The sequence below is a fragment of the Sporobolomyces salmoneus genome (assembly GCF_050403485.1).
Source record: "Sporobolomyces salmoneus JCM6883 DNA, S_salmoneus_JCM6883_v1_ctg3, whole genome shotgun sequence".
Taxonomy (NCBI): Eukaryota; Fungi; Basidiomycota; class Microbotryomycetes; order Sporidiobolales; family Sporidiobolaceae; genus Sporobolomyces; species Sporobolomyces salmoneus.
This window is the reverse complement of record NW_027481160.1, coordinates 566,367-589,086: the sequence shown is the minus strand read 5'-3', so window position 1 is coordinate 589,086 and position 22,720 is coordinate 566,367. Positions and strand designations below refer to the sequence as shown.

The 22,720-nt window shown below is 51.2% G+C and overlaps 10 protein-coding genes across 10 annotated transcripts; 7 read left to right on the top strand and 3 right to left on the bottom strand.

The window, feature by feature from the left end:
- Nucleotides 1-882: 882 nt before the first annotated feature.
- JCM6883_002322 (tetratricopeptide repeat protein) lies at nt 883-3,249 on the top strand (the record flags this gene model as incomplete). Its single annotated transcript, XM_076629005.1, has 9 exons — nt 883-1,234; nt 1,297-1,623; nt 1,692-1,896; nt 1,957-2,033; nt 2,097-2,234; nt 2,302-2,444; nt 2,514-2,722; nt 2,794-2,882; nt 2,969-3,249. 9 exons carry the CDS (start codon nt 883-885, stop codon nt 3,247-3,249), a joined length of 1,821 nt encoding a protein of 606 aa, XP_076491188.1.
- Nucleotides 3,250-3,463: 214 nt separating this feature from the next.
- On the bottom strand, nt 3,464-5,009 carry JCM6883_002321 (uncharacterized protein; the record flags this gene model as incomplete). The annotated part of the gene is made up of 8 exons (XM_076629004.1): nt 3,464-3,531; nt 3,595-3,670; nt 3,737-3,913; nt 3,976-4,291; nt 4,365-4,439; nt 4,518-4,742; nt 4,833-4,847; nt 4,936-5,009. The coding sequence occupies 8 exons, from the start codon at nt 5,007-5,009 to the stop codon at nt 3,464-3,466; spliced, it is 1,026 nt and encodes a 341-aa protein (XP_076491187.1).
- A 356-nt stretch (nt 5,010-5,365) lies between these two features.
- On the bottom strand, nt 5,366-6,997 carry JCM6883_002320 (WD40 repeat domain-containing protein; the record flags this gene model as incomplete). Its single annotated transcript, XM_076629003.1, has 7 exons — nt 5,366-5,403; nt 5,488-5,563; nt 5,645-6,067; nt 6,136-6,430; nt 6,489-6,601; nt 6,677-6,855; nt 6,913-6,997. The coding sequence occupies 7 exons, from the start codon at nt 6,995-6,997 to the stop codon at nt 5,366-5,368; spliced, it is 1,209 nt and encodes a 402-aa protein (XP_076491186.1).
- A 611-nt stretch (nt 6,998-7,608) lies between these two features.
- On the top strand, nt 7,609-8,373 carry JCM6883_002319 (uncharacterized protein; the record flags this gene model as incomplete). Its single annotated transcript, XM_076629002.1, has 4 exons — nt 7,609-7,809; nt 7,871-7,965; nt 8,040-8,124; nt 8,194-8,373. The coding sequence occupies 4 exons, from the start codon at nt 7,609-7,611 to the stop codon at nt 8,371-8,373; spliced, it is 561 nt and encodes a 186-aa protein (XP_076491185.1).
- A 141-nt stretch (nt 8,374-8,514) lies between these two features.
- RIC1 (Ric1p) lies at nt 8,515-13,269 on the bottom strand (the record flags this gene model as incomplete). The annotated part of the gene is made up of 16 exons (XM_076629001.1): nt 8,515-8,741; nt 8,800-8,875; nt 8,943-9,077; nt 9,141-9,497; nt 9,558-9,652; nt 9,717-10,043; nt 10,103-10,370; nt 10,438-10,671; nt 10,743-10,859; nt 10,918-10,982; nt 11,043-11,109; nt 11,189-11,540; nt 11,610-12,150; nt 12,221-12,519; nt 12,592-12,902; nt 12,997-13,269. 16 exons carry the CDS (start codon nt 13,267-13,269, stop codon nt 8,515-8,517), a joined length of 3,744 nt encoding a protein of 1,247 aa, XP_076491184.1.
- A 490-nt stretch (nt 13,270-13,759) lies between these two features.
- CNB1 (calcineurin regulatory subunit B) lies at nt 13,760-14,826 on the top strand (the record flags this gene model as incomplete). Its single annotated transcript, XM_076629000.1, has 7 exons — nt 13,760-13,811; nt 13,924-14,074; nt 14,153-14,238; nt 14,309-14,379; nt 14,464-14,487; nt 14,573-14,603; nt 14,690-14,826. 7 exons carry the CDS (start codon nt 13,760-13,762, stop codon nt 14,824-14,826), a joined length of 552 nt encoding a protein of 183 aa, XP_076491183.1.
- A 620-nt stretch (nt 14,827-15,446) lies between these two features.
- On the top strand, nt 15,447-17,066 carry JCM6883_002316 (uncharacterized protein; the record flags this gene model as incomplete). The annotated part of the gene is made up of 1 exon (XM_076628999.1): nt 15,447-17,066. The coding sequence occupies one exon, from the start codon at nt 15,447-15,449 to the stop codon at nt 17,064-17,066; it is 1,620 nt and encodes a 539-aa protein (XP_076491182.1).
- A 266-nt stretch (nt 17,067-17,332) lies between these two features.
- On the top strand, nt 17,333-19,047 carry JCM6883_002315 (uncharacterized protein; the record flags this gene model as incomplete). Its single annotated transcript, XM_076628998.1, has 6 exons — nt 17,333-17,367; nt 17,447-17,902; nt 17,970-18,152; nt 18,277-18,379; nt 18,443-18,688; nt 18,784-19,047. The coding sequence occupies 6 exons, from the start codon at nt 17,333-17,335 to the stop codon at nt 19,045-19,047; spliced, it is 1,287 nt and encodes a 428-aa protein (XP_076491181.1).
- Nucleotides 19,048-19,438: 391 nt separating this feature from the next.
- On the top strand, nt 19,439-20,528 carry JCM6883_002314 (uncharacterized protein; the record flags this gene model as incomplete). The annotated part of the gene is made up of 2 exons (XM_076628997.1): nt 19,439-19,705; nt 19,767-20,528. The coding sequence occupies 2 exons, from the start codon at nt 19,439-19,441 to the stop codon at nt 20,526-20,528; spliced, it is 1,029 nt and encodes a 342-aa protein (XP_076491180.1).
- Nucleotides 20,529-20,947: 419 nt separating this feature from the next.
- Nucleotides 20,948-22,658, top strand: JCM6883_002313 (succinate--CoA ligase subunit alpha; the record flags this gene model as incomplete). The annotated part of the gene is made up of 10 exons (XM_076628996.1): nt 20,948-20,987; nt 21,060-21,177; nt 21,302-21,311; nt 21,385-21,501; nt 21,576-21,719; nt 21,791-21,929; nt 22,003-22,267; nt 22,334-22,362; nt 22,433-22,557; nt 22,632-22,658. 10 exons carry the CDS (start codon nt 20,948-20,950, stop codon nt 22,656-22,658), a joined length of 1,014 nt encoding a protein of 337 aa, XP_076491179.1.
- Nucleotides 22,659-22,720: the final 62 nt, after the last annotated feature.

Sequence of the window (22,720 nt, the reverse complement as noted above, 5' to 3'; positions counted from 1 at the left end):
TGTGTAATCGAGCTCGATTACAATGATGTTCTCTCCTTCTCCTTTTCCGAAGCTCCAGCAATTAGTGGATTCGTTAGGGTTTGATCGATAGCCCGGGTCAAGTTTCATACGACTCAAAGGGGAGCAGAGGCAAAGGGAGACGGAAATGAGCTGGTTTCACTCGAGCTAGACTTAGACTACGATCTCTCCTACCGCGTCCTTGTCAAGAGACAGGACACAAGTATGCTGTCGACTTCGCATGGCTTGGAGTGCCGTAGGAGGCTCTCTGCCGCAATATGACAGTGAAGAAAGAAAAGGATTCGAAGAGTCGGCCGGCTCTTTCGATTGGTTGGCCCGCGATGGCACGCAGGGGTAACGACGAGAGGGAGTCACTTCATGATTCGGCTTCTACACTGTTGTATGACTGCGCTTGACGAGTTCGAGCACAAGAAACAGGTGAAGGGCTGAGATGTTGAATGACGAGGTTGAGGGGAACCTGGGCAAGAACTGGATCGCCTGTCTGGTGAAGCCCACAATCGAGAATGCGTGGAATTCCAATGGGACTGTCGGAGTATCTACATCGAAGGAGTGAGTCGCAAGACGGAGGAAGAAGTCGAACTTTCTCAGCTCTTGCTGTCTCCCGCATCATCAACTCTCGCTAAAAAGACGCGACAACTATAGCTAGGGTTTGTGTATCATCAAGGGGCGCCTGGGAGCCTTGAGTGCGTACAATTTCATCCCTAGTCGAGGAGACTCTGGAACAACCCATCTTCATCTAAACGAGCTGTTTCCTCGCGCTATCGAGCACTACAGGAGCTAAGAGCGGGATCGCCAGACATCCAAGTGATATACAGCTGACTTGCACTGCTTGTCTCCCCTCCTAGGTCCTCGATCTCTTCAAAGATGTCGGCCGCTTTCAAGGCTCTCGGGAACGCGTACTTCGCTGCGAAGGAATGGGAGAAAGCGATAGAGTCTTTCTCGGAAGGCCTCAAAGTCGAGAAAGATCAAGAGCTCAGGGCTCATCTCTGGTCGAACAGGGCTGCAGCTCTGATTCACATCGGGCAATTGGAAGCAGGCAAGTTCTCTATTCTCAGCCTGCGGCCCATCACAACCAATCTGACTGCTCTCTCACTCTTCACAGCTCACAAAGATGCGAGGACCTGTACCGACATTCTGCCTGGATGGGCCAAGGGCTTTGCGAGGTTGGCAGAGGTTTTGAAACGCCTGAAATTCTTCCAAGGCGCGATTGAAGCTTGTGAGTCTTACTTTCGATGTCCTCTGTTGCTGCTGACGATCTCCTGTCTGCGTACTCCCTAGACGAGAAAGCTATCAATCTGGAACAAGATCCGGAAGCGAAACTGCGCTACGTTTCAGCTCTGCGGTCGACGAAACTCGCGCGAACGCTACAACCAGCACCTGAATGGAGCTTGTTGACGACGAACTACGAATATTCGACTCTTGGAAGAGTGACGAGAGCGATGGCCAACGGATACAAACCTCAGCTTCGCGGGTCGCTAGCGATGCTGCTCACAACTTACTACTCAAGCGGTCTCGAGGGTTTCAAGTTGCTCGAAAAGGATATCTCTTGTGTCAATGGACAGATCAAAGGAAGCTTCGGGACTCAAGCGTCTCGACCGTTGAGCGGTAAAGTTCTTCCTTTCCTTCGATTGAATCTGTTTTGAAAAGCTGAATATCTCGATCACTACATGCAGACTGTCTCCTCGTCGACATAAGAGCTTTCATCCTTCCAAAAAGCTCTGACCCATCGATGTCTCTTGCCGAGAAGCTCGGGGCGCTCGTCAATCTCGACAGTAGTTTCTGGAGATTGGAACAATACGGCAATTCGACATTCAGGTGGAATGCAAAACTCATCGTCGCCGACTTGAATCAGCGTTTGCCTCGCGAGACCTGGACCATGTAAGCTCTCTTTCGTGCTCTCTGGAGTTTCGATTCGTTGTTAACGCAGAACCTCCTTAGGGTCAAACACGCTTGTTCTGTCTTCATTCGAGGCAACATCATTTCCGCTTTCATCAAGACGCGTTTCGGTCGAATCCGTAAGCGAGCCAATCACTCGAACTTCGAGCGCAACACTGACTTACTCTAGTCGATTATCTCAGAGGAAGCTCTGACCGTTGCTCAAGCGTCTGTCGAAGTGCTCAAAGAGGGAAATCGTGTCTGGTCCAACGTTGACTTGGAAACGAAAGGAGCCGTATTCCATCCAACGATGATCCGATTGACGAAAGCGTTTTACATGGGTAAGCTCGTCTCTTCCGTTCTTGTTATTAGCACCCGCTAACTCGCTCAACATATATGTGGAGATAGAGCTACTCGTTGAGGATTCACGCACAATCATCACTGCGGTTCCACTCGAGGAGATCGAATCAATTGCTCGAGAAATTCTCGCCGAGAATCCGCAAAGCGATTGGCCGAAGAATCACGCTGATCCAAGTCGACTCGCTTATTACGTAAGTTTGTGATCTCGCGGTCTCGTCTCGTTGTCGCTGTTCGCGGCTCACATTCGCTCGCTTGAAAAGGTTCTTCCGACCGTTCGAGCATATCGAGCGCTCGCTTACACGTCGGCTCGAGAAGCTAAACAACCGATCTCAAACGTCCCTGCTGGTCTCGCGAAAACCGCCAGCATCGAACCCGCGAAGCGATCAGCTCGTTACTTTGAACTCGCAGCGAAATTCCTTCCCGATGACGATTCGAGGAAAGTTCTCAGTCTTTTCTGTGCTCTCGAGCAGTACGTTCCTCTTAGTTTCTCTCGAGGAGGGTCTTCGAGTTCCGCTGCTGATTAAATCGAACTTGTTGCAGGCATCTCCGAGCCGATGGCAAGAAAGTTTCGGAAATCCTCAAACTCGCTCAAGAAGTCGAAACGCTCCGAGCTGAACTTCTGCCATTCTGTACGTCTCTCTCTCTATCGTTTGCACCCTGAGTCTCCCCCTTTCATCGAGTTTGATCCCTGCTCTTTGGTTGGTTTTCTCCGTAGACGAAGCACTCGAGGACGATCTACCGTCTTCATCACGCGACTTTGTCAGACGTCAAATACACAACCTTCGACAACCGTCCTCTACTAATGCAGCTAGAGCGTCCAAGAAGGATTTCGCCGAACAAATCGTCAAACCAGTTTTGACGGCGAATTTGAAAGGTTTGCCCGTCAATGTTTCGCCCGAACGAGTTTATGAGAACTTGTGGAAGCAAACCTCAGGTGATGTTGTCTTGTTTGATCTGGTTGGGAACGAGCGAGTCGAAAATGGCAAGTATGTGTAGTTCCGAGCTCGATTTGTAACGAAGAATTCTCTTTGGCGTCATTCTATCACGAGCGATGCAGCGTGCTCGAGAGAGGAAGGGCAACGTGGAAAGATTCGAATGTTGACAGGTATTTTTGACAGACTGAGGAAGATAAGTTCGTAGTTTCTACATCGATGAAGATCGAGACACAGGACAGAAAGTGAACAGGGAACGAGAAGAAGTGAGTCGAGGCCTAGATTTGCTGTAACCCAACAGCGGAACCTCGAGTCTTTGAGAGCGCGACGAGCGAGGCGATAGTGTCTGCGAGAAAACGATCGGACGTCAGTCAGAGAACAGTGCGAAAGATCGTGAGCTGGGACGTACAAGCTTCGAGAGCGTCTTTGATACCGAACAAGAGCGCTTGAGAGAGTACAGCTTTTGTGATTTGAGCTTGCATACCCTGATCTCGCGATCGAAAAATATCAGTCTTTCGCTCGCACAGTAGCAGAAGCCTGAATGAGCTCACCCTGTACCAGCCGACCATTCCGTTCTCCCTGTAGACCTGAGTCAAACAATCGATCGCACCCGAGTAGCGTTCCTTCTTTTTCAGTCTTCGACCGTTCGAATCGACCAAAGTCGTTTCGTCTCCATCGTCGTATTTCGCTTGGAGTCGAGTTTTCGCCATAATGTAAGGGTACGTGACCTACCCACGATCGATCCTTCGTCAGTCTCGGGACCTTCAAGCGAAGAAACGCTGGAACTCACGATTGTAGCCATAGTTTTCGACAAAGCCCCAATCACGAACGCTTTACCAGGAGTCATCTTCTCGCCTTCTTTCAACAACAATACCTTGAACCTCTCAAACATTCCATACGTGATCGCCGGGTTGATACACAAGACCAAACTAGGTTTCAACCCTCTCCACAACCCGGTAATTCCATCGTCGCGCAAGATCGCTTGAGCGGTTTGACGGAATGAGAGCGGCTTGGTCGCAAGTTGTTGACGAGTCGCGATGACGGAGACGGGAATCGTGAACATTTGAGCGAGAGCGGCTGCCAAAGCCCCGAGAACTAACTCGATTCTGTTTCCGTTCGCAAATCAGGATCAACAACTTCGTCCCAGGCGACGGTAGCGAAGCAAAGCGAGAGACTCACGCAGTGCTGAGAGCGGTGGTAGGGAACCTTTTGATGAATGTGCTCCTTACGAGCGAATAAAAGTAAAAGTACGAGCTGAAAACCGAAAAATCGCACTCAGTTCAGACTCCCTTCGCCTCTTCCGCTCGAAAGCCCAAGGAGAACGATACTCACAATCCAGTCGAGAAAGTATTGAGCATATTCGCTCCGTACCCTCTATAGAACGCCAACGGACCTCCTTCTTTCAAAATCCTGAACAACATTTCTCTCGCCGTCGTGTTCCTCTTCGCGGGGAGCCTCGAAGGTGCTCCGGGACGGGACAATTGAGGAGGTACGGCAGCACCGGCAGCGGAAGCTTGTTTCGCATCGGAGACTTCGGTTTGGATGCGAGTTTTGATTCTGAGAGAGAAAGTGGGGAAATTGGGGGATCTCGGTCAGCGACACGTAGGAGAGGTGCCACGTCTTGCAGTGACAGAGAAGAGCACTCACGTATCGAGGGGATAGCTGGAAGGAGGAGAAAGAGACAGACGTCAGGCTCGGAGAAATGGGCAACAACTGAGCGGAACGCAGGGAGGGAAGGAGAGACACTTACACGACTGAACCACTAACTACTCCACCTACTGCACCTACTACTGCACTACCGAACGGAGAAAGCATCGGAACCATCTCTGCGGCGAGGAGATTCGGGTGGGAAAGGTGAAATTCGAGAGCAGCGAGGGGAAGGTCCGCGGGCGAGCTTGAGAGCTTTGCGAGATGTTTCTGAGGTAGCTGATGAGTAGGTTGAAGCGAATGCGAGAGTCGGAGTCCGTCGTGGTGAACGGGAAGAGACGAGGCAAGCGAATCTCAAAACTCGGCTATCGCTTGTTAGCCGAAATCATTATCCCGCGCTTCGACCAGAATCGTTCGCTCTTTCAAGCTAGCAGATGCCGCGAGACTACAGATTGGACAGCGGCGTATCTCATAGCGGAGGGAAAATGCGATCAAACAAAATGGTATTGGTAAAATTACTACAACTTTTCTCTCTACACAGCTTCGACTTCTCCCAAGTAGATCGCACCCTCTGAAAGCGAACGGAAAACTCAAGGCGTCAGCGGGAAGTCCACGAAATGAATCCTTCGACATATTGAGCGAATACGAAACTCACCGACACCTCCGCTGGCGAGAATAGGTTCTTTCGGAGACCAATCTGTACTGATGACTGTTCCAGTATGACCTGGGAGCTACGCGCGTGACAGAACGATTGAGAAGTGAGTAAAGTGTGCGAGGTCGAATCGACCTTCGAGTGGAAAGAGAGCACTCACTTTGTATCGAATCTCTCCAGTTGTCGCATCCCAAACCGTCAAAGCCCTATCCGCACCACCCACAGCGACCATCGTTCCTCCACCCGGAGTCGTCGCCGTTTCATGTCTACTCCAACTCGCCTTCCTCAACAACCCTTCGAATCCGCTCGGAGCACCATAGAAACTTCTCAGTAACCTCGGATGTAACGTCGGGTTCGTCGTATTGACTGTTGGCGCGAACGGTTGGACGTTCCATAAGTTGAGGACGGAATCGGCTCCGACCGAGAGGAGTTGTTGGGAATTAGGGGAGAGGGAGAGAGATGTGACGGTGTCGGCGTGGGAGCGGAGGGAGTAGGTGACGGAGTGGGAAGAGAGGGAAAAGACGTGGACGTCGTTGTCGAGTCCTCCGATGTAGAGTGATTGTCCATCTTCAGACCATTTGACCTGACGAAACAAGCAGAATCATCATGAGCATATTTCGAAAAAGCATAGAGCGAGATTATTGGACTTACAGCAGTGATAGGGTACCCCAATTCGATCACCTCAATCTCATCTTTCGCTGCCTCTGACCACACCCTGACCGTTCCATCGTCACTCGCCGAAGCGATCAAACCTCTTCCCATTCCTCCTCTCTGAACATCCACCGCATTGATCACTCCATGATGACCCCTGAACCTCCTCTCTACTTCTCCAGACTTGAGATCGAATAGGAACAGAGTGTGGTCGGAAGAACCTGCGACGAGGTGAGAATTTGAGGTAAAGGCGATACAGGTTGCGGCTCCTTTCGACATTCGAAGGATACCATGACTAGCTCAGGACGACCGATTAGCTCAGATAGTATGGGACGGAGTCAGGTAGTGCTCACTTTTGACAGTCTCCGTACACTCTCCAGAGGAGAATCGTTTTATCTGCTGAGGCACTCGCGAGGGTCTGACCATCGGGCGAGAACTTGAGATCCAGCACTTCCGCAGAGTGTCCCTACAGCATGAACGATCGCAATCAGCTCGACGGCGAGGAGGGAGGAAGGGAGATGGGAGATGAGAGGTCACTCACCCTCAAGCACATGATCGGTGCATTCAATCCACTCGTCCTTCTCACAGTCTGAATAAGAGCTCCCTTGGCCCCCTGTGCATCTGGAGCGGCGACTACCAATTGTTGTAGTGTCGGATCTGTTTCATCGGTTCTCTGACGCTTTATCAATGCGGCAGATTCGCTCGTTGGTCGTTTCGACACTGTAGAGTTGTAATGTTAGCTGTTATGTATCGCCTGAACGTCCAGGATGGACTCACTGATAGAGGCGAGGAAAGTGAAGAAAGATGAAGTTTGGCGACGATTCTTCAGCTCTTTCTGACCACTACCATTCACCTTCGTCATTCAGGGCACACTGGAGCATACGATAACAACACTGCTTGTCGGCTGGAGTCGCGCGCGTGTTCCCCCAACACGTCCAGGTCGTTCTCCCTTTCTTTCGACAACCTCCTTGCTCGGGCTCTCTGGACCGTTCTTCCAGTCGATGTACTAGCTCTGGTGCTTTCACTCGGCTCTGTACTAACTTCGTTGCGTTCTACTCCGCCTCCGCGACTCAACGCTCCGCTTCCGCCTTACCCTTCCTCGAGCACCAACCCCTCTATCGCGTCGCAACTTGTTTGTTGTCGCGAAGAAAGGTCAACTTAATCAACCCTCGGTCGAAGACAAGGGGAGAGAGGGAGGTACGGGCTACGGGAAGGACGCTAACCTCGATGGAACGACCGTCTGATGCTTTCTTCCTGGCTCCATTCACTCCACTCGCTTCTCGTACGTCGTCGCTGCCTGCTCAGCGGCGAAAGTGTACTGACTGACCCGATATGTCTCTTCCACGACAGATCCATACCCTTCGATTACGGCCAGGCGCCCTCATACCTTTTCCGCTCGTTTCAAGTCCTTACATTCTCCATCCTTCTCTCTAATCCCGCCTAATCTACCACATCTATCCGTATCCCTAAGCTATGCATTTCCGCTTCTCCCTCGCGACCGGTCTCGCCTTCCTCCTCTCTTCCCTTTCTCTCGTTTCAGCTTCTCCCTCCCGCCTTCTTGAACCTCGTTCCTCGAAGACGTGCGCTCCGACGACTTCCGAGTATCTCTATCAGGTCCATGCGGATGGGGTATCGAAACTAGGTTTTATGGGTCATTACAGTTACATCAGACTCGTGAGTCGCTCCTCTCGAGCTCGGATTTCCGACTCAAGCTGACCGACCGTCTTCGAGATAGGCAACGAATCTGTTTGCTCCTGGGTTTGAAGAATCGGATCAGTTGGTGTGGAACTTGGTTGAATCATCGAGCGCCGATAGTGTTTTCCAAATCCAGTTGCGTTTCAATATCACTCTGGGCTGCACTTTTTCGCTCGGGTTTCGCATACTGACCCAATACTTGTTCACAGAACCGCCGATGGAGCGAAGTGCGCCTCTACTAGGGGCAATGATCAAAAAGTTGGTGTAGCTACTTGCGACACTTCGGAATCAAGCGTGAGTCCCCTTCTCCTTTCTCCATCATACCTTCTGTCTCACATGCTCACGACGTCTCGCCCTCTTTAGTTCGAGATCTCCTGCACCTCCTGCGGAACGACCTCTTGCGGGGATCCATTCGCGAACAACTGTTCAATCCGTTCGACAACCGAGCTTGATCAGTGCTTGAGTCGAATCGGCAAATTGATCATGACGCAGAGATGTAACGATAAGGATAAGAAGCAGAAATGGGGTTTCAATCTGGCTTGAACGTAGGAGTTCGCAAAGGAAATTCGACTCGTAGTTCCATGCCTCTCTCCTCCGCCCATCGTTATAGTTAGTTAATCGATTCTGCAATCCTTAATATTGACAACAAAGTACTACCTATCTCAGACATACCATTGTCCGAGACTATATCATTCTGCCCATCAAACTCCCGAATCCATCTTGACCTCTCGTCGAACCCTGATTCGGTCGGGGCGGCATCGAAGGTGTTCTCTGCACGCTTTGTGATTGTCCAGGCTTCAAGTTGTTTGACGCATTCGATTCTGCCGAGATTGATGGGCGGACTGGATCGGAGAAGATTCGACGAGGATCTGGAGTGAGAGAAGTCGGGAATAGGTTCGGGAGCGCAGAGCCTGTTCGACTCGATGTCAGCTTGAGCAGTCAGTGATATAGTAGAGAGCGGAAACGTACTTTCGCTTAGTGCAGCTCGGAGGATGAGTCCAGTTCGATCGAGAGAGTAGAGGAACCGAAGAAGTTCTCGACAGAGCTAGTAGGGATTGATGCGGGGTCAGTGACACTAGCAAGACGAGGGTCAAGCGAATATGCAGGCTTACGTTCCAGTCCTCAGCTTCCATCGCGGTGGTGAGTAATCGAACCGTGTCTTTGCTACTTTGTTCGACCGGTTCGAGGTTGTGCAAAACGAGGAGGTACGAAGCCGCGACCTTCAAGAAACCCGAAGAGATACATTTCTGCCCAAAGAGGTACAAGTGAGCTCGTTGAAACCGTCAGAACGTGAAGGGAGACAAACTCACCTCGAACAGATCTCGAGGTTTCCCGACGACATTGAACAAGAATTCCCATCTAGCTACTTCCGTCTTTCTCGCACAATTGACGACAACCTGTAGGCATTCATCGAAATGATCGAGGAATTCGACGACTCGAGGTAAAACTCCTTCGTCTTCTTCCGTTCCGTTCGTGATAAATTGTTTCGAACTATTCGGTGAGGAGGCAGCAGCATCTGCTTCGTCTTCGAGAACACCATGGAGTAGGATCTCGAGCGAATGAGCAAAGTAGACGAGGTGTTGGTAGTGGGAGGCGAAGAGGACGGCTTCTTTTCGCTGGTTTCGAGTGAGATGGAAACGGAGGATGTGGTGAAGGAAGAGGTGGGTCTGCGCGATGGGCACACCAGTCAGACTTGTGAGTTCTCGTCAAAGCTTGAATGCACTCACGGTCGTAATGATCCGGAAGATTGCGAAATCGAGGGTTCTTCGCAGGTTGATCTCTTGATCAACTCCCACGACGATTCCCTTCTCCATCAGGACAGCTGCGAAATGCATCTCGTTTGATTAGTCTGTGAGATGAGAACAAATCAAGGGAGATGAGCTTACCAAGAGGGTAGAAATCAAGCTCGACCGCGACACTCTCCTTCACACTCTCATAAACGTCCTTTTTCCGATCGACCCTCACTTTCTCGATCGTCAACGCATCCAACCAGATCTGAATCTTGTTGCCTCCTCCCCAACCCCACAACGAGTTCTCCAGCGTCCCGATCCCGCTCAGATGAGTCCAGAAGAACTCGATTGACGAGGATAAGAGTTGAAGATCGTATTTGACTTCTTGAGATGCTGCTCGTCGAGGTCGAAGTAGAACGAGTCGACCTGAAATGAGGAAGATGATCGTTGCTACGTTCAAATCGTCTGCAGGATCTCCGAAACCTGCGAGGATAGCTCTAATCAGTGCTTGGTCATCTGAGGAAGACGTGGAATGTTCTCACGTTGTTGACTCTTCGGTACCAACCAACTCACTCCCCTCACTTTCCTTGGATCGGAAAGCACACCTTCAAATCCAATACTTCCGCACAACCTCAACTTGGGTGTCCCTCCTTTCGGATGCCGGATCAAGAAATGATAGAAGGTGTTGTCACTCGTGTAGACTAGTAGCGAAGAGTCGAAGACAGAGAGAACGAGAGGTTCCGAATCGAGAGGATAGGTGTAAAGCGAGGAAGCGATCGATAGAGGTTGATCCCTCGAGAACAAGCGCAACTGAAAGAGCGAGAACGTGAGTCAGCTTCACGCATCCTGAGCACAAAAGGACGTGAAGCAAAGTCACCTGGTATTGACCATTCTCTGCAGTTCCAGCGATCAGAATCGGTCCCCACCAACTCATTCCTCCGACAACTTCAATCGATTCCTCCTCGACATCTCGTTCGAACAGCTTCCATCTTCCGCTCAGAGCGTTGTAATGCGTTAATCCACGACGACCTGCGACTGCGATCAAACGAGCATCCGAGGAGATTGAAGCGTATCGAATCGGGTATTGATGAGCGATATAGCTTGGCGGGATCTGATCGAGTGGTTTTCCCAGTCAGTCCAGATGTCGAACGAGAGCAAGAGAGTCAGAGGGAACGAGATTACCTTGATGTGTTGCCAAACGTCCGATTCAGGGTTGATAACGCTCATATCAGGTTGATCCGCACCACGATACACCATGACTCGATCGTCCATTTGTAAGAAAGCGTTCTTCGTGTTGTCCTTTCGACGAACGATCTGTCAGTGTAATCTGTCATGAGGCGAGGGAGAGAAAGCTCACTGGAGTATGAGCAGTGGTTACGGCACTCTTCGCAAGGGGAATGACGAAGAGTTGTTCATCGTGAGCTACGCATCGATTGAGTCGTCAGGATAGCATGTTAGGGAGAATTGGGAGACAGAGCTCACGTTTCTTTTTCGGATGAACTGGCGGAGGACACAGAACGAAAAGCTCGGTATCCCCGGGTCCCCAGAACTGCGATTGCGTCGTGAAGAGCCACATATCAGTTTCGATAACTTCGAATCAGTACGCGAACGAAGGGGCTCAAACTTACGAGTTGTTTCACTCCGCCCAAGAAATGATCCTCAAACCCCATTCCCTTCTCTCCCTCGACACCATACCCCGCCCCTTCCTCCCTCATCGCACTCTCAGTGCTCCAGCTCCCCAACCTCCCAAACACTGACCAAACGGACCAACCTCGTTCCCATCCTACGGCTAACGCCACTCCGTCGGAACTATACGCGAGCGAATTGACTCGATAAGGTGAAAGGCTCGTGGAGGTCGTGCTGAGGGAGGCGAGGAGCGAGTGGGTGTGCGAATAGAGCGGAGGGGATAAGGGAAGAGAGGTCGAGCTCGAGGGTTGGTGCAGAGGAGGAATCGGGAGACTGTAGACTGAGATCGTACCACTGTGCAAGCCACAAGGAGCAAACTCATGAGCTTCGGAGACAATGGTCATGAGATGGACGAGGGCTCACTTTTCGCAACCAATCGCAATCAGATCCATCTTCTCGTTGAAAGCTCCCGTACTAGCTCCTTTCCCCTTATCCAGTTCCTTCTCTTGCGCATCTACCCATTCTTGACTATCATGTTCGATGTGCTCGTCTTCCGCCTCCGATTCGTAAAGGGGATTTGGATGGAAACAAACTCCAGACCATTCCCAATTTGATTGTCCTGCTCCTTGGTCGTGATCGTATTCTGAACCTTCTAGATCGAAGAGGATGTTCGCAGTCGAAGTAGACGCAGGGTGAAAGTTCGAATAAGGTGGTAATTGACTGAATGGATTCGCTCTTGTCGGTTTCGACGGGCTTGAAACGGAGGAGGGAGTCGGGGAAGGTAGAGGCGAAGGAGTATGAGAGTGAGAGTAGCTTCGAGGTCCCCATTGAACGTAATAAGCTCGGCCGTCGGACGTTAGCATGATGAACTTCGTTCGAGTTCGTTGTGTTCCCTCAAGTTGATGATGATGAGGATCGAGATCGTCAGGCGAAGAAGGGATTGGAATGAGCTGCGAGACAGTCACTAAGTGAGAGGATTTCTGCGACTCAGTCCACTCGAACAAGTAAAGCGGGTCAAGCGTGAAAAAGCTCACCGTCCTTTCGATCTCTCCCGACCAACCAGTCCCAATCATCCAACACGATCACCTCACTATCCTTCCCTGGACCCGCCGAGCTTCCTTCCCATCCAGACGCGCGTCTGCCCATTTGGGGTGCCGGTTGACTATTCAGTGAGATTGTGGACGGGAATCTCGACAATCTTGAGGAAGGAGGTGCGCTTGATGGGACGGAAGACGCTGCAGATCCGGGAAATGAAGTCGATGGAAAGGGAATTATCCGTAATGAGGGTGGGTCGAGGACTGAAACGATTAGGTCGGCAGGAGTGACACAAACGCTAGAAAAGAAGCTCGCATCGCATTCAGCTTCGTCACATCAGAGCGCAGAGCTGAGTTGAGAGCGAACTCACCATCCAATTCCTTCTCCAACTTGTATACTTCTCTCTCCCTCACCTTTCAGACAGATCCCTTCCAAGTCTTCTCCCTCTCCGCTTCCTCTCGGCCAGAGTTCCCTCGATTTCTCTCCTCCTGGCAAAACGTAGACTTTATTGCTGTCCTTGCTTTTGCCAGCCACTATTGGGGAGATGGAGTAGAGTAGAGTGTGACCAGTTGTGGTAGTGACGACGAGTCGAGTAGGAGAATGGAAATGAACGGTAGAGTTTGAACCATAAGTTCGTAACGAGATTGGGGTTCGTTTCAATTTGGCGAGCACGACTTTGGGCTGATTACCATTGTCGTATCAAATATGTTGTCAGCCTGTGCATAGCGCGCGAGAGGGAGCAAAGATCGGCGGCAGAAGAGGAAAGTTGACTGACTCGAGTACACCAAACGCTCACTTCCTCCCTTCCCAACACGGCCCAAAGCACTCTCCCATCTCTCCCCGCATACGGACTCTTCTCAATCGCCAATACTTCCTCTCCTTCTTCCTCCTGGACTCCTCCGAGGAGGTCTCCCTTGAATTTCCCTTTCGGAGGTCTTCCGGGCGTACGGTACGGGGTCGAAGGACGCGAGGCAGAGGACGGGCCGAGTGGAGTGAAGGAAGTGGAGAGCGAGAGACGGGTTGTGGGAAGCGGAGAGGGGAAATACATTGAGGATGAATCGAAGTGAGGGGGAAGATGGAAGGGAGCGTACGCGGTCTACGCGCGCAGGAGTTGACGAGTGGGCCTTCTAGTTGAGCTTGTGATCGGAGCGGGCGGTAGCAAGTGAATGAGAGAAAGAAACGAACGAAAGTCCAGTGATGTGTTATCAGAACGTCTCTTGCTCCTCACTTTCACTCGACTACCGGCCTCCGACTCCCTAGACGCATTCTTGATCACCAGTAGAGGTCTATCCTGGAACGAACAAGCCAGCAGACACAGGTAAGTCATCCAAATTTAGTTTCATCTCATTCGCCTCTAATCGCAGTCAACTTGCCCTCTCTGACCTCTTGTCTGCTCTCCTTTGACGCGCAATAGTTCAATCTATACTCCCTATACAGCTCTACGTTCTTTGAAACCGATTCTGCAGTCGATAACGCGACTCTTCTTCCCCTCACAACTACCGAATCCTTCTCGCTCCCCGTTCCATTAATCAGCCAACATGGGTGCAGGACAATCTCAAATCCTCGAGGATATGGAAAAGACCACCAACTGTCAGTCTTCCCCTTTTTCACTCTCCTCTTCGATACTGACGATATTCGCACGCTCGAACCCTTCCACCCCCTCTCCTCTCTCGCCAATGCTTGATGACGGTGTTGTTGATAGTCTCTGCGGCCGAGATTCAACGATTAAAGAAACGGTTCATGAAACTTGATAAAGACGGATCAGGTTCACTTTCGAAAGACGAATTCTTGCAGATTCCTCAAATCGCGACGAATCCACTCGCGCATCGTATGATTGCTATTTTCGATGAAGAGTAAGTCATACTATACCTCTGTGCTGTTTATGTTTGAGGCTATAGCAACTGATCCGACGAATGTTGTGCGGAAAACAGCGGTTCGGGATCGGTAGATTTCCATGAGTTTGTCGCTGGGTTGAGCGCTTTCAGTTCAAGAGGAGAGCGGGACGAAAAACTGAAGTGTAAGTGTCCCTCTTTACGCTCACGGGTTCTATGAATTGCAGAACTGACGAATTCGAGTCCGTTTAATAGTCGCTTTCAAGGTTTACGATATGGATCGAGATGGTTTCATTTCGAACGGAGAGTTGTTCTTGGTGCTGAAGGTGAGCAGTCATCTTCACCGCCTTTCTTCAGCTCTGCCAGGCGTTCGTTGCTGATTGACGAGTCGTAATCTTCTGCGTTGTCAGGCTATGGTCGGATCGAATTTGAAGGTCGGTCACTTGCTCTTTAGACTTTGACTGTCTGCAATCAGGCGGATAGAACTGACTAGGGTGCGGTTGTTACGACGTTCTACAGGATCAACAATTACAGCAAATCGTCGATAAAAGTGAGCTGAAAACCCCCTTTCCGCTGCATTGTGCTTGACCGCCGCGGCTTTGATACTGATAGTACTCTCGACTTGATCGATTACAGCAATGATGGAAGCGGATCAAGACGGAGATGGTAAATTATCGTTTGAGGAATTCAAAGATATGGTCGCTTCTACCGATATTGCTAAGCAAATGGTCAGCCTCCTCGCTCTATCATGGGACGTCTTCATCTTGTACTGACAGCGACTGACTCGCTTGGCGTCCACGTTGCGAAATATAGACTTTAGAAGGTGAGTTTTACTTTTCCACTTTTCTCCCGCTCTGCAGTGGGATCGCTGACGTTCCTCGACGCTCGCCTCACAGACATGTGGTAAAAGTCAAGTACTTCTCGACCTCCCAACACTGCTCAATCTAGTATTCTTCGCAAGTTGTCCCTCCGCTCGTTTTTCTCAATTCCCGTTCTTTTTTTCTCCGTCGCTATTTTCTTTACCTTGCTCGACCTACCTGTATCCTATTTGTTCGCTGCAAAACCAACCGTCACGCTTTATACAGTATCAAACTCTCCTCATCTCCGATCGAAAGGAACAGACCTCCTGTTTGTTCGAATTCGGTCATTGCGCTTCTCCTTTCCCGCCAAAATCCTCGTCACTCTCAATTTCCGCCGAAGCACAGCTCGCCAGCAGAGTCAACACTCAGAATGCAACACTGAACGGACTAGCGATCGAGTTGTTTACGCCTTTCTCATCATTCACGCCGATCTCGAACGTCCCTCGACTACTCCACTCTGAAACGCTCTCACCCACCAATCTCAGTCAGTAGCAAGACCACCTACCGACTCCTCGTCTACGCGTCAGGCTTCAATGAGCGTCTCCCCTCCTTCGACTCCTTCTCCATCTCTCCTCGCATCTTCTCTCCTCGACCAGACACTTTCCGATGCGCGAAGACGACTGGGATCCAGTACGAAGGGTAAAGGGAAGCTCATATCAACGACGAAGACAGCGCGGAGGAGGAGGAGAAGAAGTGTTGTTGACGGTCAGAACGCGAAGACACGCTTAGAACCCGACAGTGATGGAGAAGAGACTGTTACAGACACTAGCAGTCATTCTCCAGATCACCCGCCGACCTATGGAGAAGCGATCGAGCAGCGAGAATCCCAGCCGTCGTCCCAAAGGAGGAGGAGGAGGAATTCTACTCGACCACGCTCTCCGGCTCTCTCAAGCTCCTCCGCAGAAGACACAGAAGTCGGCGACAGCGAAAACGATGCGTTATCGAACCTCCTCACTCTGACCACCTCTCTGATCGCTTCCTCCTCCTCGATCCTCTCCGCTTCGAAAGACCTTCATTCTCAATTATCTCAATTCTTGCTCTCTTCCTCACCTCCCTCTGCCTCCTCTGCGAACAATCTACTATTGAACGACGTGAGGAGTGAACTGGGACTGAACGGGGATAATTGGGATCGACTGAACAGACTGGAAAGGGATGTTGAGAGGTTTGGAATGAAGAAAGAGGGGAAGGATCCGAGGAGTCAATTGTTGGCTGGAGCTGGACCAGGAGGAGGGAATAGGAGAGTCAGTACAAACCAGCCGGTCGTAGGAGTAGTGACGGAGAGTGGTATGGGAATCGTCGAGGAAGAGGAAGAATTAGGCAATTTTAGCGCGACGGCGGAAACAAGAGCGGGATCATCGATCGGACTTGGGAGACCGCCAACGAGCACGGGAGTAAATGCTGCAACCTCGGTCGAAGCGGCTTCGGCGGTTGCGAAGAAAGGTCATCTGAGGAGATCGAGTACCGCTCAAGATCTGTTACGACAACTTTCGTCGAGTTCCATTTCCACACCTGCCTCCTCCAAGTTCGCTACTTCTACCCCTTCCCCTACGACTGCTGCCTTATCCCGTCGTCCTTCCACGTCCCTCGACTCCCCTCGCACACCCGCAACTTCTCACCGCCTTTCAATTTCTCCCTCCCTTCCCTCGCTTTCATCGTCCAGTTCAACGAGTTCCCTCCCTCATTCCACTCTCACTTCCCCTTCTCTCGACCAGTCCTTCCGTTCAACCTCTCACACAATCCCTACACCCACGTCGAAAGGTCTCTCACTTTCCCCTTCCCTCTCGTCTGTCCTCTCAGTCTCAAACTCGAATACATCCCTCTCGACCTCCCCAATTGCAGCAGAAGCAAATGTACCCTCTACCTCTCCTTCGCATGCGCATACGATGAAACGTTCCCCAAGTCTTCCGCACCATCGAAGAAGTTCAACTATCGTCAAATCAATGTCAGTTGTTAAACTCGATGAGAACCCTCTCGGATCGCTTGAGGAGTCGACGAAAGCAACGCTGCCTACTCGGGTGGAGGTTAGTGGAGGAGGAGGTGTGAATGCCGCGGCGGAGAGGTTGAGAAACCTTCAGACGGGAATCGAGAGCGGGAAATCGAATGGTTTGGCAGGGGCAGCGGGAGGGGGAAGTAGTTGGTGGGGCTGGAGGTAGAAGAGTTCGACAAGAGACCGTCTGGACTCCGAACGAGGGAGTACATGATCGTTTTCCGTCGTTGTTTCTCGCATTTTTATCAGTTTTCGTTTCATTCCCATTTTTATCGTTGTTGTTCCATTCCTCCTGTTTTCTTTCATTCAGTCATCTCTGTCTCACTTTGTCGTAAATTACAACCTGCAGTCTCTACACCAGAGCCATCTCACAGATACAAGAAATTGCGACTTGTTGATCGAGAGAGACGACTTCTTCTCCTTCAAACGACCATGTCACTTTTCGGCAACCAAACATCTAGCGCACCGTGAGTATCTGTACTCTCTACATGCGCTCATCGCTATCTAACCCAAATCTCTTTCGTTCTCGTTCGTTTGTTGATGTAGCACATTCTCCTTCGGTCAACCTTCGACCTCCTCCGCTCCCACGACCTCCGCTCCTTCCTTATTCGGTTCCACCCCTGCCTCCGCTCCCGCATCAGGTGGTCTCTTCGGAGCCGCGAAGCCCAACACTCCAGTCGGAGGAGGAGGAGGAGGAGGAGGTTTATTCGGTTCCACGACCTCGTCCGCACCGGCAACGGGTACGACAGGTGGAACGAGTCTGTTCAGTGGATTAGGAGGAGGGGGTAATACAGGAACGGCAGGAGCAGGAGCGGGACAGACGAAACCAACTTTCTCGTTTGGAACTCCTTCAGCAGGGACGAGTGCTCCTCCAGCTACAGGATCTCTGTTCGGTGGAACGAGTACGGTACCTGCTACAGGAGGATTATTTGGACAACCTCAGGCTCAACCAGCAGCGGGAGGAGCGGGAGGAGGGTTGTTTGGTTCAACTACTACTTCTGCGTGAGCTCTCTTCTGGCTCATTGAGTGGCTTACATGACACTCAAAGCTGAGAAATTCCACGATATAGTGCGCCGAATATGTTCGGAATGAGTCAAAACACCCAGCAGCAGCAGCAGCAACCTCAACAACAGCAAAATCAGTTTGGACAATCGACGACGACGAACACTGGAGCGGGTTCATCAGGGATCAACAAACAGACAAAGTTTCAGGAGTTACCGGATCAGGCGAGGAATCTGGTTGAGGAAATGGAGTGCGTTCAAACGTCCTCTTCGATTGATCGTTTTCTCCTCGAACTGACTGGATTCCGTTCTCTCGTTTCCCTACGCCGCTTCCTACCTCTCGCCTATCACTCTCGTTTTATTGACACGCTACAGCAAGTTCATTCGATCTCAGGGGCAACTAGCAGACGACTTGAAAGGCAAGAATCTCGGAAGTGAAATCACCCAAACCTCTCGAATGTTTGACCAATACTCTGCCGTGTGTCCTCCTCTTCCCTTCCTCTCTCTATACCCTCACTCACGACCCCTCTCGCGTATCTAGGAAGCGACGACAGTAACCTCACTCCTCGAGAACGATTCCCGACTGATCGCCTCTCTCCGTCAAGATCTCGAACAATCCCTCTCGGACCTCACGAAAACGACAACTTTGATCGAAGGCTTTAAAGGGGGTTCGAATAGTCAGAAAGCGTCGGAAGCGAAAGGGGTCGCAGGGTTCCCTTATGAGTTCTTCAGGAGGAAGAGTACGGAATTGGGAGAGAGGTTGGAGAGGTATAGACAGACTATCGATGTACGTTCCCCATTCGCTCTCTCCCGCGAGATTGTATCGGAGCTTTCCCCCCGAGAATGCGCGAGCTGATGAAAGAAATTTGACTTGATGTGTAGCAAATCTCCTCTGTCCTCCTCTCCCCCCAATCCTCCCTCTCCCCCGCTTCGATCCTCCCAACCTTAAAAGCTCAACACGCTTCCCTCATTTCCCTCGCCTCTAGCGTCTCTAGCTTGGAGCTCGAACTGAAGGGGTTGAAGGACGATTATCGCGGGATTTGGAGAGAGAAAACGGGGAGATTGGTTGATCCTTTTAGACTGGGAGGAGGAGGACAGGGAGTGAAGGGTGTGGAGAGTGGAGTGAGGGGGATGGAGATTAGATAGAGAACGATGGTGGGAATAGGATGAATTGGAGAATTCTGCGAAATCGGAAACACGAGAGCGCTGTGAAGACTACGAAGCTAGGTACTTCCCTTCCACGGAGACGTCGTGAGTATCGCTATGAGAGGGACTTACAAGGTTTCTCGCCGCCTGTGTCGTCGTAGAGAGGCAAGTCATCGCGAAAGAGCTTCGGCGAAACTTTTTTCAATTTTATCTCATACGCTGTCTCGCGCTCGTCTCTGCCTCACCGGTATCTGCCAGCAACCAACTCTCGGTCAATGCCGCGCTAGCTGAGCTGTATCTCGCGCGCGAAAGGTCTCTCAATGTGGGGCCGAAGAAAGAATTATCTTGCGCGTCCCTTCTCCTCTCCCTCTCCTCTCACCGTCCCCACTCGATGACTCTCGCCTTCATTGCATTCCCCCTCGCGCTAGGACTCGTAGGTGCCGTAGCGATCACGGTCATCTTGCTCGAAGAACGAGAAAGAGCGAAAAAGTTGAATGGTAACGGAAGACCGGTTCGTGCGTATCGATCAGCCGGACGGGGAACTGCAGGAGGGCAGGAGAGAGGTGGAGGTACGACGGATGAGAGGAGGGAGGGAAAGGAATGGGGGTACGAGGTTAGGAAGAGGAGGAATCCGAGGAAAGCTGAGGAAACCGACGAAGTTAGTGTCTTTCATTGAGCTCTCGTGATAGTTTGCAGAGCTGACCAGAATTCTTTCACAGCACGAACTATTGCTACGACCTCTCGATACGAAACGACACGAATCGCAATCGCCTCGACATGTTCTCGCGAATCAATCCGATTTCGACCTTTCGTCTCCCGAAGTTGCTCGTCGTCCATCTCTTCCTTCTACAACGAATGAAAAGACTCTGATTCCAATCGACGAAGTAACTCCTACAACCTCCCCGATTCCGCCTCAAGCTTCCTCCTCGTCCTCCGTTGAATCTCCACCTCAGCTTCTCTCCCCTCCCCTCGTTCCTACCTCCCCTCGATCCTCCTCACCAATCGCCCCCTTTTCAACCGAATCGAAAGATACCAGTCCGACTCTCTGCGTCCCTAGCCCAACGCCTAACGATAACAAGGTGATCAGTTCGACCACGACTGCGAATTCATCAACGTTCTCTTCCCCTCTCCTTATCGATCATTCCCTCTCCCTCGAAGGATCACCTGCATTCTCAGATCTTGGAATCGAAGGCTTCAGTACACGCGCCGGCTCTGAAGAGGGAGATGGAGAAATGCACAGTAGAAGGGGGAGGGAAAGGTCTGAAACGGTTAAATCGGGATCTTCAGTCGCTGGGTCAGGGTCGGGGGATGGGAGTTGGTGTCAACTGAGTGACGAAGACGACGGCGACGAACTCGACATGAAGACGGGACTGAGCGGTGGCAGCGATGGAAAGAGGGGAGACTTGGAAGCATGGGAAGAAATTGGGCGAGCAAGGAGCGACCAGAAGGGACTCGGACTCGGTTTGAGCAGGATGAGATGAGAATGGGGTACCTGGATCAAGGAGGAGATTGCTTTTGTTGTATACACCAATTGCTGAGGAGCAATTGAGGAAAAGAGAGGTTGAAGCGGGGATTGGGTTTTGTAACTTGTCTAATTTCGCAGTAACCAGTGGTTAAGACTCCATCCGGCCTGACTGTAACTCGGTGGTATAACCCACACGCGATCACCGCTCTTCGGGAGGTCCAAAGAGAGCCAGAAAGAGCCGGACGAACGTTTCGAGAGGAAGAAGTCGAAGCAGAGTGCGACACACAGGGCGTTCCGAGCAAAGATCCGTGCGAGCTCCTGAGCTACCGCAGTGTCGAACAAGCAGGAAGTGAGTGAAGGGTTGAAGATTGACCCGTGAATCGTCCGGAAAGTCGCGGGAAGTTGAACTGACTCTCATCTCCCACCATTCAAACCATGTCTGTCCGACGCGCTACTCGTTCGCTGCTACAAGCCGGTAAGCTCCTATCCTCATTCCACTCGGGTACGTACGCGCGCTGACGAGGGGATGGAGGGAGTGTTTGAACAGCTCCTCTCCGACGAGGATTCGCTACCTCTCAACGAGCACCTTCGCTTGCTCTTTACGACCAAACTATTCCTAATCTACGACTTCGACCTGATTCGAAAGTCATCTGTCAGGGTTTCACGTGAGTTAACCCGGTTGCTTCATCTCATCTCGTTGGAACAACTTGTTGCTTCTCTCGCGTCGGAACAAGCTCTTCCGTGCGAACTGAACTGACTCGATTGCTCTCCTGTGCTGTGTGACTATAGCGGAAAGACTGTGAGTTGTTTCCCGTGCTGTTCCTCTCCCGACTCTGACCTCAACTTGACGCACCTCTTTCGCTCGTTTCTAGGCCACTTTCCACTGCAAAGAAGCACTCGAATTCGGTACCAAACTTGTCGGAGGTGTTTCCCCTAAGAAAGCCGGTCAAGAACACCTTGGACTCCCCGTATTCGGTTCCGTTAGAGAGGTGAGTTCTCCTCCCCTTCTTCCTCTCTCTCTCTCTCCCGCTGACTCTGCGGGGAGGTTACGACGATGATGTAGGCGAACGAGAAGACGAAACCTGAAGCAACTGTTATCTATGTCCCTCCACCTTTCGCCGCGGATGCGATTATCGAAGCGATCGAAGCCGAAATCCCTCTCATCGTTTGTATCACTGAAGGAATTCCTCAACAAGATGAAGTTCGCGTGTGTTTTTTCATCTCTTACAAACCTCGCTCGAGGAAGCCGAGCTGAGTTTCAGGATACGTCAAACGCAGGTCGCTCAAGCTCTCCGTCGTCAAACCAAGTCTCGACTCGTAGGACCTAACTGCCCCGGTATTATCGCCCCTGCTCCTGGAGGAGGAGGATGCAAGATTGGTATCATGCCCGGAAACATTTTCACCCCTGGTTCAGTCGGTGAGCTCATCCCCTCCTTCCTCTCCCTCATCTCCCCTTCGTCTTCTAACTCTTGAGTGGCCCGCTGTGCTAGGTGTCGTTTCCCGATCCGGTACTCTCACCTACGAAGCCGTCGACGCGACGACCAAAATCGGACTCGGACAATCGCTCGTCGTCGGAATCGGAGGAGACCCTTTCCCCGGTTCTCAACACATTGACGTCCTCAAAGTCTTCATGGAGGACGAAGCGACGAAAGGTATCGTTTTGATTGGTGAAATTGGTGGATCGATGGAAGAAGAAGCGGCGGAATACTTGGAGAAGTACAATGTTCAGAAGAAACCTGTTGTCGGATTCATCGCGTGAGTGCTTGCTTCGATTCTTTCTAGACTTGGATGTTCGTGTCTGATCGTTCGTACCACTTCCAGTGGCCGTACCGCTCCTCCCGGTCGTCGCAGTAAGCTCTCTCGCCTCCTTTTCTCATTCTCGTCCTGTTTGACTCACGTAGCCTTCTCTCGCTGTTGCAGTGGGTCACGCCGGAGCCGTTATCTCTGGAGGTAAAGGTAAAGCCGAAGACAAAGTTGCTGCCCTCGAAAAGGCCGGTGTCATCATGGTCGATTCTCCCGCTAAACTCGGTGCTTCCCTCAAGAAGGTAAGTCTTTTGCTCCCGTTCTCATTATCTCTCTTCGTTGAGTATCGGTCTGATTTTGTTCGTCGTGATGAAAGGCTATGGATGCTGCTGGACTCGCTTAAAGCGGCTTGAATTAGATAATCGTTACGGAGAGGAAAGTAGGAGGAAGGTAGGGCGAGCTGAG